Source organism: Myotis lucifugus, unplaced genomic scaffold (genome assembly GCF_000147115.1).
Source record: "Myotis lucifugus unplaced genomic scaffold, Myoluc2.0 scaffold_2887, whole genome shotgun sequence".
NCBI classification, from domain to species: Eukaryota; Metazoa; Chordata; class Mammalia; order Chiroptera; family Vespertilionidae; genus Myotis; species Myotis lucifugus.
In genome coordinates, this window is record NW_005873935.1 from 8,141 (window position 1) to 19,364 (window position 11,224).

The 11,224-nt window shown below is 50.3% G+C and overlaps 1 protein-coding gene across 1 annotated transcript in view; it reads left to right on the top strand.

Moving 5' to 3' along the window:
• NLRP5 (NLR family pyrin domain containing 5) overlaps window positions 1-10,509 on the top strand; it is a gene marked incomplete at both ends in the record, with an annotated part of 14,562 nt that extends 4,053 nt beyond the window's left edge. The window contains 7 exons of the mRNA XM_006108635.1: window positions 209-265; window positions 719-2,318; window positions 4,093-4,263; window positions 6,024-6,191; window positions 7,715-7,885; window positions 9,487-9,657; window positions 10,339-10,509. Of these exons, the coding sequence (XP_006108697.1) occupies window positions 209-265; window positions 719-2,318; window positions 4,093-4,263; window positions 6,024-6,191; window positions 7,715-7,885; window positions 9,487-9,657; window positions 10,339-10,509 (2,509 nt within the window). The remainder of the gene's footprint in view (window positions 1-208; window positions 266-718; window positions 2,319-4,092; window positions 4,264-6,023; window positions 6,192-7,714; window positions 7,886-9,486; window positions 9,658-10,338) is intronic.
• Between the last annotated feature and the right edge of the window lie 715 nt (window positions 10,510-11,224).

Consider the following 11,224-nt stretch of genomic DNA (forward strand, 5'->3'; position numbering starts at 1 on the left):
AATGAGACCAAAACCCATACCCTCTGAGCTTGACCCTAAGACTCATTTTCTGTCCACTGTGCCTCTCCAGCTGAGTCGTGGTTTCAGATGGGTCAGAAGGTGAAACCTTGGTGTTGCAGACCCTATCTCGGGGATACTGTGGATCTGACCTTGTTAATTCACCTCTAAGTGTGTGGGATTTCTTTCTTCTTCCCTCTCTTTTCTGCAGAAATGTCACAAGTTATAAAACAAGATGATACCACAGCAGAGAAGACAAAAGACCAAGGTAAAGGACTCTAGTTCATTCATATCCCCCCTCCTTCCTCTCTCTCCCCCTCCCTTCTTCTTTCTCTCAAAATCAATAAAAAAAAAACATCTTTTTAGCTGACCAGCATGGCTCAGTGGTTGAACGTCAACCTATGAACCAGGAGGTAAGGATTCAATTCCTGGTCAGGGCACATGCCTGGGTTGCAGGCTCAATCCCCAGTAGGGGGCATGCAGGAGACAGCCAATCAATGATTCTCTCTCATCATTGATGTTTCTATCTCTCTCTCCATCTCCCTTCCTCTCTGAAATCTAGATATATTTTTAAAATATATCCTCAAGTGAGGAATAATAATAATCACAATAATACATTGCTGAGAAGCAACAAAGTCTCCTGTGTGTAGAGTGTCTGAAATCCAGACTGTCTTCCAACTTTGTCTCCTGTTTCTCTTCTGCCCTCTCCGGTCTGACATAGGCCAAGGAGGTGACGAAGAGAACTACAAACATCATGTGAAGAAAAGGTTCGCCACAGTGTCGGGTGTACACCACAGTTTCAAAACCTTTGCCGCTGACTGTCCACAAATGCAAATGTTGTCTGGTGCTTTCGCTCCAGACCAGCAAGGCTTCTGGCCACTCACCGTGGTCCTGCACGGAAGACCAGGGGTCGGGAAGTCGGCTCTGGCCAGGAGAATCCTGCTGCACTGGGCCCGTGGGGAGCTCTACCCGGGTATGTTCTCCTACGTCTTCTTCCTCGATGCCCGAGACATACCATGGAGGAGGAGAAGCAGTTTCACGGAGTTAATTTCCAGGGAGTGGCCAGACTCTGAGGTCCCCGTGGCAAACATCATGTCCCAACCAGACAGGCTCTTGTTTGTGGTCGACGGTTTTGACGACCTGGATGTTGCCTCCGAAAATGCTGACCTGAACGTCTGTGACAACTGGACAGAGAAGCGGCCCGTGTCCGACCTGATGTGCAGTCTGCTGAAGAAGGCCCTGCTGCCTGAGTCCTCTCTGATCATCACCGTCAGAGACGAGAGCCTGGAAAAGCTCTGCTCAATGCTCATCTCTCCCCGCTACCTCTTCATTGAAGGAATCGCGATGGAGAAAAGGATCCAGGTGTTCCTCAAGCACGTCAAGAACGAGGACCAGAAAACGCAGGTCCTGCATGCGGTGCTGGACAACCACGTGCTGATTGACAGGTGCCAGGTGTCCGTCACGTGGTGGCTGCTCTGCCGGGCTCTTGAGCTGCAGACGGCCTCGGGGAAGGGCCTGCCCCCTACCTGCCAGGTCCTCACGGGCTTGTACGTCACCTTCGTGGTCCATCAGCTCGCCCCTCGAGATGGCCCGGGACGCTGCCTCAGTCCGGACGAACGAGTGGTGCTGAAGGGCCTGTGCCGGATGGCCGTGCAGGGCGTGTGGGCCAGGAAGTTCGTGTTCTACAGCGATGACCTGGGCATTCACGGGCTGACGGAGCCAGAGCTCTCCGTGCTGTTTCACAAGTACATCCTCCTGCGGGACAGCCAGGGGGAGCGGTGCTTCACGTTCCTGCACCCGAGCCTGCAGGAGTTCTACGCGGCCCTGTACTACGTCCTGGAAGGCCTGGAAGCCGAGTGGGAGCCCCACGCTCTGTGCATTGAGAATTCCAAGAGCCTGAAGGAGCTCAAGCAGGTCAGCTTCAACGTCCACGTGCTGCAGATGAAACGTTTCTTGTTTGGCTTCATGAACAAAGAGGTGGTGCGGGCCCTGGAGGACCTGCTGGGGTGTCCCGTGGCCCTGGTGGTGAGGCGGGTGCTGCTCCAGTGGGTCTCCCTGTTGGGTCAGCAGGCCGCCACCACCTCCCCGCTGGACTTCCTGGACTCCTTCTACTGTCTCTTCGAGACCCAAGACGAAGAGTTTGTCCGTTTGGCGTTGAGCGGCTTCCGGGAAGTGAGGCTGACGATGAACCGGCCCATGGACCTGAACGTGTCCTCCTTCTGCCTCCAGCACTGCCGGCGCCTTCGGGAAATTCAGATGGACGTCAGGGAGATCTTCCCCGAAGATGAGGCCACCGTGGCGTGGCCCGTCCTTCCGCAAGGGTGAGTGCCTGCCCGCCGCCCCCGAAATTTTCATTCTTTCCATCTCCACTCGGAGGTGTTGGTGTTTTGAGATGATCATCGCCACAATCGTGCTAATTAGCATAGCCATCCCTCACACAGCTACCTTGGAGCAGAAGACATTTAACATATTGCGGACGGATCACGAGAATTCTCGCTTCATATGACACTGATTTACAGAGTATCATACTTTAAAAAAGTATTAGCTTGTAAGAACACGCAATAAATAACTTCCAAATGCAACGGGTATTTAATTTTAAAGCGTGCCTTTAACATTTTTGTAAAACGCTTTTTGGACTCGTTCAATAGAAACTTATCTGGCCACTGGGTAAAGCTAGCAGTAAAACTACTGGTCTGCAATGCGTTAAGACCTACCGTCCCAGCCAATTTCCAGTGAGAAACACCGTACAATATATGTAACTGAGACTCTGTGCCCTTTGGCCAACGTGCCCCCATTCCCCCCTACACCCCCATCACTGGCAACCACACGGATGCTCGCTGTACCTGTGAGTCCCACTGTTTTGCATGCGAGGTCATGCGTGTCTTTCCGTGTCTGGTTTGTCCCGCTCAGCATCATGTCCTCTGGGTTTACCTATGTTGTTGCCAATGGAAGCACCTCCTTTTATAAGGCTGGGTAATATTCTATTGGGGGGACAGGTGACATTTTCTTCATCCATCCACAGACATCTGGGTTGTTTCTATAGGGTGTCCCCCAAAAATGTAGACACACACTTTATATACTTACAAAGGCCGTGGTTGTTAAAAGACATTTCTTTTTCAAAATTGAGCTCTCAGCTGTGAGAGTATGTATACATTTTGGGGGGAATACTCTGCATATCTTGGCTGTTGTGGATAATAGAATGAAAATATCTCATAGGATCCTGACTATCCTTTTTTTGTTTGTTTGTTTTGTAAAATATGTACTTATTGATTTCAGAAAGAGGAAGGGAGAGGGGGAGAGAGATAGAAAATCAGTGATGAGAATCATCAATCAGCTGCCTCCTGCACGCCCCATACACTGGGGATGGAGCCCATAGCCCGGGCATGTGCCCAGGAATGGAACCGTGACCTCTTGGCTCATGGGTCGATACTCAACCACTGGGCCACGCTGGCCGGGCCTGACTGTCAATTCTTTTGCATACGTGGGATTATTGGGTCATAAAGTAGTTTTATTTTTAATTTTTTTAGGAGCCTCCCTGCTGTTCTGCATAGAGGCTGCACCATTTCACATGCAGAGGGGAGCTGGCATCAAAGCACAATCTGACTCGAGAGCCGCTGGCTCCAAACCATCCTACTGCACCCCTGGGTACCAAGTACTCGGGATGCAGGGTGGCCAGGAGCGTGCCCATGCAAGGCATGGACGTCTCTATTGTGTCCTCTGAGCCTCTACACCCATCCCTGTCTCATCCTGTAGACTAGTCTTTCTTCTCTGACATGGGAGTGGCTGTTGCTCGTGTTAAAATCTATCCCGTGGGCCCTACCCAGTTTGGCTCAGTGGCTAGAGCATCAGCCTGCAGACTGAAGGGTCCCAGGTTCCATTCCGGTCAAGGGCACATGCCCAGGTTTCGGGCTCGATCCCCAGTGAGGGGCATGCAGGAGGCAGCCGATCAATGATTTTCTCTCACCATTGATGTTTCTTCCTCTCTCCCTCTCCCTCCCTCCTTCTCCCTTCCTCTTGGAAATCAATAAAAATACATATTTTTTTAAAAAAAATTCATCCTGTGGAAGCCAATGTTTCCTTCCTTCTTGCATGCAGGCTGCAGACCAAGCCCCTGGTCATCGAGTGGTGGGAGAACCTCTGCTCCGTGCTCAGCACCCACCCCAGCCTGCAACAGCTGGACCTCGCGGGCAGCATCCTGAGCGAGTGGGCCATGAGGACCCTGTGCGTCAAGCTGAGGCAGCCAGCCTGCAAAATCCAGAAGCTGATGTAAGGCTGCCCTAAGGCCAATCTATAAACTGTATTCGGAGGGGACAATTGCCGTGGGAGGTATAGGAACCAAGCTCCCAAAAGCAATGGGATGGAAAGGGACTCAAGACCTTGTGAAGGGATTACTTGTGAAGGGTGGGTTCATGTATTCAGGTTTTGAAGGATGAATAGGACTTGGTTAGTAAGGGGAAAAGAAGAGCTCATTTCAGGTGAGTGGTCCAGCATGAGGCAATAAATGCAAAGATCAAAGTGCATGATTTACTGAAGCACTTCCATCAGTCCTTAGTGCTTTTAATGTCATAAGGTCATATCAATATATATAAAAGGCTAAGTGACCAACTGTATGTCCGGTCGACCAGCCGACCAGTACATATGAAGCACACTGGCAATTTAAAAATAAACGTTGACTCGTGCATGCGCAATACGTATTAAAATATTTTGTATTTTAATTTTATAATACCATATTATATATACTATTTGACTTGTAATTTTTTGCAGTAACATAGTTATTGCATGAATCTTCTAATTTATTTCCTTTCCATGTGCACGAATCCGTGCACTGGGCCACAAGTATAGTCATAAGCTCGCACATATTTGAATGCTAATACGTTCCTGAGTCTGTAGACCCCGGGGTACTCACCAGGCACCTGCAGTGATCGAGGAAGGGCGCGTTGTACTTTGAAGGTTCTATTTAATGTTCCTTCCAAGGCCATGCAAAGCCCACAAGACAGCCAAGACAAGAGCCAGTCAGGTTCTTGGTTGCAAATGCTCCCCCTCCCCATTCTCCCCTTTCTGCATCTGAGTGCTTTCCTTCAAAGGGGCTGGGCCAAGGGGCTGGTGACCCCACAGTAATGAATGGTGCCCTGTCACCTTACGTCCTGCACAGAACTTAACAGCTCTGCCCACTGCTATCTGAACACCCTCCCCGGGGAAGCCCTCCCCATAGCTGTCCCTGTGTTGCTGTTTTTAATAAATTTTTATTGATTTCAGAGAGGAAGGGAGAGAGCGAGAGAGAGAAACATCAATGATGAGAGAGAATCATTGATAAGTTGCTTCCCATACACCACACACTGGGGATTGAGCCTGCAACCCGGGCATGTGCCCTTGACCAGAAATCAAACCATGGCCTCCTGGTTCATAAGCCAATGCTCAACCACCAAGCCACACTGGCCAAGCATAGCTGTCCCTGCTGTAAACTCTTGCCACACCCTGTCATCGGCTCTAATCCACGTCATCACCATATTTGTAATACAACAGTAATACATGACAGTGGCAAAGAGATTTAGGAATTGCAGAGGTGTTAAGTAAACCCTTTGATGCCTCTTCAACTTCCTGTCTCCCTCATTAATCTCACATATTTTCCATGAAATTATGTTAATATTGGCAGAAAAAGTCTAGTCCCCACCTGGCCCCATACATAGTTATTATAATATTACTGACTGTATTCCCCATGCCGTACTCCACATGCCCACGACTGTGTTTGCAACTATCACTTTGTACTTTTCTTTTAATCCTCACCCAAGGATGTGTTCATTGATTTTTTTAGAGAGAGGAGGAGGGAGAGAGAGAGAAACATCAGTTGGGCGCATGCAGGAGGCAACTAATCGATGTGATACAGGATTAGTTGCCAGGACCCTCTCTCCCTCCCGCTCTAAAAAATCAATGGAAAAAATACCCTCAGGTGAGGGTGAACCACAACAAAAGGAATAATTAGGCTGCACCCGACCGTCTAACTCTCGCTCCCTCACTCTCTCCGGCAGATTTAAAGGCACACAGATCACCCTGGGTCTGCCTCATCTCTGGAAGACGCTGATCGTCAACCATAACATTAAACACCTGAACTTGGACAACATTCACCTGCAAGAGGAAGACATCGGGGTCGTGCAGGAAGCCTTAAAGCACCCCCACTGCTTGTTGGAGTCTTTGAGGTAAGTCCCGGGACTGGTTCTCAACTTTTCTTTTTTAAATCTTCAACTCCAGGATATGTTTAGAGAGAGGAGGGGGGAGATCGAGAGAAGAGAGAGAGAGATCAATGTGAGAAACATACATCGGCTGCCTCCCACACACCCTGCCCAGGGATCAAACGTACAAGCCAGGTACGTGCCCTGACCAGGAACCAAACCCACAACCCCAACCAACTGGAGCCACCCGGCCAGGGTGATTTTCACTTTTTTGGTTTTTTTTTTGAGTTTTTTTTTAAATTTTCATCCAAGGATATTTTTCCATTGATTTTTAGAGAGAGTGGAAGAGAGAGGGAAAGACAGAGAAACATCAATGTGGGAGAAAAACATAGGTTGGTTGCCTCCTGCACGTACTCTGACCAGGGCCCTGGCCAGGGAGGAGCCTGCATCCAAGGTACGTGCCCTTGACCGGAATCGAACCCAGGACCCTTCGGTCCTCAGGCCAACGCTCTTATCCACTGAGCCAATCCAGCTGGGGCGGTTTTCGCTTTTTGATTGTATGGATTTATTTTATTTTATTTTATTTTTGGTTGGGTTGCTTTTTCACTTTCTATGTTGAAATAATTATTCCTGGCAGGTGGCAAAAAGATGGCAACAGGTTGGAAGGTTGACAAAATCTAGAGACAGCTGGTGAAGACATGGTACAACGATGTGAATGGACTTAATGCCCTAGAACTGGGCACATAGGAATGGTCAGGGTGGCCATTTTTATGTTGTGCATATTTTGCCACAATACAAAAGTCACTTGTGATGTTTCATAAAGTTGGGGGGGGGAGGCAGGGAATCACAGCGTGGCCAGTGTGGCTCAGTGGTTGAGCATTGACCTATGAACCAGGAGGTCACAGTTCGATTCCCGGTCAGGACACATGCCCAGCTTGTGAGCTCAATCCCCCATGTGTGTGGGGGGGAGGGGGCGGTGCGGGCATGCAGGAGGCAGCCAATCCATGATTCTCTCTCATCCTTTTTTTAAAAAATATATTTTATTGATATTTACAGAGAGGAAGGGAGAGGGATAGAGAGTTAGAAACATCCATGAGAGAGAAACATCGATCAGCTGCCTCCTGCACACCCCCCACTGGGGATGTGTCTGCAACTAAGGTACATGCACTTGACCGGAATTGAACCTGGGACCCTTCAGTTCATAGGCCGACACTCTATCCACTGAGCCACACCGGTTAGGGCTCTCTCTCATCCTTGATGTGTCTATCCCTCTCTCCTCTCCCTTCCTCTCTGAAATCAATAAAAATATACTTTCTTAAAAATTAAAAATAATCACAGTGGTTAGAATGTGGGCCCCACGCACCAAAGGATCTCAGGTTTGATTCTAGGTCAAGGGCATGTGCCTGGGTTGCAGGTTCCGTCCCGGCCAGACTCGGAGACCACAGCGGACAGTGTCCAGGGACCAGCGGAGGGGCCCAGGTGCTGGGGACGGACGGACGGACGGACGGACGGACGAGGGTGTGTTTCACAAACCTCCTCTCTGTCTGCAGGTTGGATCACTGCGGGTTAACCGACTCCTGCTGCCCACTCATCTCCCAGATCCTGTTGGCCTCCCGCAACCTGAGGTCCCTGAGCCTTGCGGGGAACAAGGTCGCGGACCAGGGCGTGGCGTCCCTCTGCGAGGCCCTGAAGGTCTCCCAGTGCGCCCTGCACAGGCTGATGTGAGCGGCTCTTCCTTTCACAGCCGGGTTGTCTTTGTCTTGTCTTAACCGAGGTCCTCCCAGTCATGGGGGACCGGGGTGGGGGTTTGGGGAGCAGGGATTGGCTTATGCATGCACCAAGGGTGAGAGCAGGCGCTGTGACCTCAATGTTGAGGCTGGAGAAAGACCCAATAAATAACATCTGTGTCTTTGCTGCAGAAGTCTGACCTGATAGAAAACATTGAGCAGAGCCCTGGCTGGTGTGGCTCTGGCTAGAGCGCTGACCTGCAGACTGAAGGGACCCGGGTTCGATTCCCGTCAAGGGCACATGTCCGGGTGGTGGGCACGTGCCCTGGCCCGAGGGCGTGCAGGCGGCCGCAAGTCAATGTGTGTCTCTCATATCAATGTTTTTGTCTCCCCCCACCCCTGCCTTCCACTCTTTCTAAAAAGATCAGTGGGAAAATATCCTCAGGTGAGGATTAACAAACAAAAGTGTGCAGCGTTATAATACAATGGCACGTGTTCAGATTCTGTTTCCAGTTGGTTTGCATCTCACCCATGTCAAACCACTCATTGTGAAATGTTAACGTCAGGGTCATTAAAAATTACCTATCTGCATTTTTTAAATATGATTTTATTGATTTCGGAGAGGGAGAGACAGAGAGAGAGAGACATCAATGATGAGAGAGAATCATGGATCAGCTGCCTCCTGCACGCCCCACACTGGGGATCCAGCCCACACCCCAGCATTTTCCCTTGACCAGAATCAAACCCAGCACCCTTCAGTCCGCAGGCCGACGCTATCCACTGAGCCAAACTAGCTAGGGCTATCTTCATTTTTTTAGATTTTTATTGATTTTTGGACAGGAAAAGAGGGAGAGACAGAAACATCAATGATGAGAAAGAATCATGGATTGGCTGCCTCCTGCACGCCCCCAACTGGGGATCCTGGCATGTTTCCTTAACCAGAATCAAACCCAGGACCCTTCAGTTTGCAGGCCGATGCTCTATCCACTGAGCCAAACCAGCTAGGGCTCCATCTGCATTAACAACAAACAATTCCAACAAATTAAGACAAATTAGCCATGTCAAAAACTGAGCTTTTACAGAAATCTTCTAAATATATATATATATATATATATACACACACACACACACACACACACATATACATAATATGTATACATATATGTACATACATATACACATATATACTATATACGTACATACATATATAGTATATATGTGTATATGTATGTGTATGTATATTTATGTGTATGTATGTATATATATGTATGTATGTATATAAAAGCCTAATATGCAAAGTGTCCCCTCGGGAGTTTGACTGGGAGACTGGGAGTTCGAATGCTCACTATGGCATGAGCTGAACACCAAGGGGGCAACGCAGAATGAAGGAAGACTCCGGCCGGCAGCAGGAAGACCCTGATCAGCCCTGATCGCCGGCCAGGCCTAGGGACCCTACCTGTGCACAAATTTCGTGCACTGGGCCTCTGGTGATGATATAAAATACAGCAGCCGGTTCTGTGTACTTGGCTCTTGGCCATGTTTGTAGGAATCCAGCACTTGCTCTTGGGGGGCGGGGGCGCTGTCTCTCTTTGCAGACTGGGGAACTGCGGCCTCACGGCGGCCGCCTGCCAGCACCTGTCCGAGGTCCTCACCAGCAGCCAGAGCCTGACGCACCTGGACCTGTCGACCAACCCGCTGGGGAAGGATGGCATGACGCTGCTGTGTCGCAGCTTGAAGTGCTTCACCTGCGCTGTCCAGAGGCTGATGTGAGTCCCCCTCGCTCCCCGTGAGGGTTCCATGGCTCCGTGACCAAGGGTGTGGGCCCATCTCAGAGAACAGGGAGCGAGGGAAGGTCAGCGTTGGCCTGCTGACTGAAGGGTCCTGGGGGTTTGATTCTGGTCAAGGGCACCTACCTCGGTTGTAGGCTGCTAGCTCTGGTCGGGAGCATGTGGGAGGCAACCAATTGATGTGTCACTCTCACATGGGTGTTTCTCTCTGAAATCAATAATATATATATATATATATATATATATATATATTTCTTTTTTTTAAAATATATTTTTATTGATTTTTTACAGAGAGGAAGGGAGAGAGATAGAGAGTTAGAAACATCGATGAGAGAGAATCATCGATCAGCTGCCTCCTGCACATCTCCTACTGGGGATGTGCTCGCAACCCAGGTACATGCCCTTGACCGGAATCGAACCTGGGACCTTTCAGTCCGCAAGCCTACACTCTATCCACCGAGCCAAACCGGTTTCGGCATATTTTTTAAAAGTCCTTTAGTTGAGCCCTTACCTGCCCCCCAACAGCCTTCCTAGATACTAGCATAATCCCCTCCCAAACGAGGAGTACCCTGAGGCTGGGACAGGGGGCCGACCCGAGGTGACGCAGGGTCGCAGGGTCTCGAGTGTGACCCTCCCTGTCCCTTGGCACATGCCCTGCAGGCTCCGGGACTGCCACCTGGACGTCATTGGCTGTGGCTTTCTCTCCCTCGGACTCATGGGCAACCGCCATCTGACCCACCTGAGCCTCAGCATGAACCCCCTGGGGGACGACGGCATGGACCTCCTGTGCGAGGTCCTGTTGGAAACCACCTTTCACCTCCAGGACCTGGAGTAAGTGTCCCGTGGCGGGGGGGGGGGTCACCTCTACCCACGTGGGGGCTGGGGTCCTAGAAAGTCAGGAGACAGGAGTCGGGGGACTGGAGCACAAGGTTAGCGTCGGGGTCTACGGAGCCACGTGCTCCGCACCGGACACTGTGGGGAAGTGGATGTGTTGGCGCTGCAGGGATCCATGGATTCTAGGTCCTCAGGCGTCTCCCAGAGCTGCCCACGTCTCAGAAGGCGTCCTCCTGCCCCAATTTAATCTTTACCTCTTTATCCTTTTATTTTTTCATTTTTCATTGATCTGAGATACACTGGTTTGTTGTTCCTCTTATTGAAGGATTCATTGGTTGAGTCTTATATGTGCCCTGACCGGGGATCGAACCCACGACTGTGGCGTATGAGGACGATGCTCTAACGCACTGAGCGGCCAGCCAGGGTGGGTCGGCCTACTTCTGCTGGCACAGAAACCGAAGCTGAGCCCATGGGAGATGCCATTCTAGGGGGATTGCATTGAAGTGCTCAGCGACACAGGCATCAAAGACTTGGTCATTCTCAGCCCAGCTTGAGCGTTGACCTATGAACCAGGAGGTCACGGTTGGATTCCCGGTCAGGGCACAAGCCCGAGTCTTGAGCTCGATTCCCAGTGTGGGGCGTGCAGGAGGCAGCTGATCCATGATTCTCATCATTGATGTCTCTCTCTCATCCTCTCTCTCTCTCTCTCTCT